This window comes from Copadichromis virginalis, linkage group LG14 (genome assembly GCF_057382275.1).
Source record: "Copadichromis virginalis isolate Kocher_CV1m ecotype Utaka linkage group LG14, C_Virginalis_male_GT1.1, whole genome shotgun sequence".
In the NCBI taxonomy this organism is placed as follows: domain Eukaryota; kingdom Metazoa; phylum Chordata; class Actinopteri; order Cichliformes; family Cichlidae; genus Copadichromis; species Copadichromis virginalis.
The window spans coordinates 42,773,591-42,774,788 of record NC_140631.1 but is presented as its reverse complement, the minus strand read 5'-3'; the positions used below and the strand labels follow the sequence as shown (position 1 = coordinate 42,774,788).

The following is a 1,198-nucleotide window of genomic DNA, read 5'->3' as shown; positions in this document are numbered from 1 at the left end:
TCTGTTTAAAGAATAGTTTTGAACTGAATACAGACTCGGTGCAGCTTGTGTTTAAACTCTGACATGATGAAGAGTTGATGATCCTTTAGCAGCTCGTTACAGGATGGAGAATAACTTTGAAATTGTGTTTGTGCTTCAGGGTCTGAACGACTCGCTGACAAACCGTCAGATCTACTTTGCCTTCGCTCTGATGTCGTACCTCTTCACCGTGTCTGTAAACCTGACCCTCATCATCACCATCAGCCTGGATAAAACGCTCCACGAGCCGATCTACATCTTCTTGTGCAGCCTTTGTTTTAATGAGATCTGTGGAGCTTCGAGTTTCTACCCAAAGCTGCTTCATGACCTTCTGACCAACTCTTATGTCATCACGTACACGGCCTGTTTGGGGCAGATGTTTGTCACTTATAGTTATATTTTCTCTGAGTGTACCAGTCTCACTGTCATGGCGTATGACCGCTACATCGCCATCTGCAAACCACTGCAGTACCGGATGCTGATGACAGCTCAGAAGGTAGCCCAGCTTCTGATGCTCACCTGGTGCTTCTCAGTTTTTGAAACGGCCGTGGGCACCGTCCTGACCGCCAGGCTGCCGCTCTGCGGACGCCACATCCCCAAGATATTCTGCACTAACTGGGAGGTGGTCAAACTGTCATGCTCTGACTCGACCCTCAACAATATCTATGCGTTCATGTTGATATTTTCACACCTGTCACAGACTGCACTAATCATGGTGTCGTACGTCCACCTGATACGAGCTGCCATCAGATCTCAAGCCGACCGCAGGAAATTCATGCAGACGTGTCTGCCACACCTCATTACACTGCTGGTCTTCACCACCTCACTGATGTTTGATACCATGTACTCTCGTTACAGCGGCGGCAGTACAATGAAGGCCCTGCAGAATGCATTAGCTGCTCAGTTCCTGGTGGTCCCACCCCTCGTCAATCCCATCATCTATGGCTTGAACCTGCAGCAGATCAGGTCCAGGATGGTCCACAGGTTCACCCACCGGACTGGGACATTCAGGAAAAACTAAGCCATGTTAATGAAATCAAACATGAAGAAAACATAGGAAGATGAAGTTATTTTCTAATCTTCTGTTCAAGTCAACCAAAATATGTGGATAGAATTCAGTTAAAACTAATAAAGTCCAATCCTAAAATGTCACTTTTGGTTCTTAGTACTTTAAGTTAAA

At 46.3% G+C, this 1,198-nt stretch overlaps 1 protein-coding gene across 1 annotated transcript; it reads left to right on the top strand.

Annotated features, from left to right (window-relative positions):
- On the top strand, nucleotides 1-1,198 carry LOC146694765 (olfactory receptor 4S1-like). The gene has a single exon (XM_085478892.1). It carries the CDS (start codon nucleotides 104-106, stop codon nucleotides 1,037-1,039), a length of 936 nt encoding a protein of 311 aa, XP_085335018.1. The 5' UTR covers nucleotides 1-103; the 3' UTR covers nucleotides 1,040-1,198.

Excerpts from the sequence above, each read along its gene's own strand:
- LOC146694765 (XM_085478892.1), top strand. The coding sequence starts at position 104 with ATGGAGAATAACTTTGAAATTGTGTTTGTGCTTCAGGGTCTGAACGAC.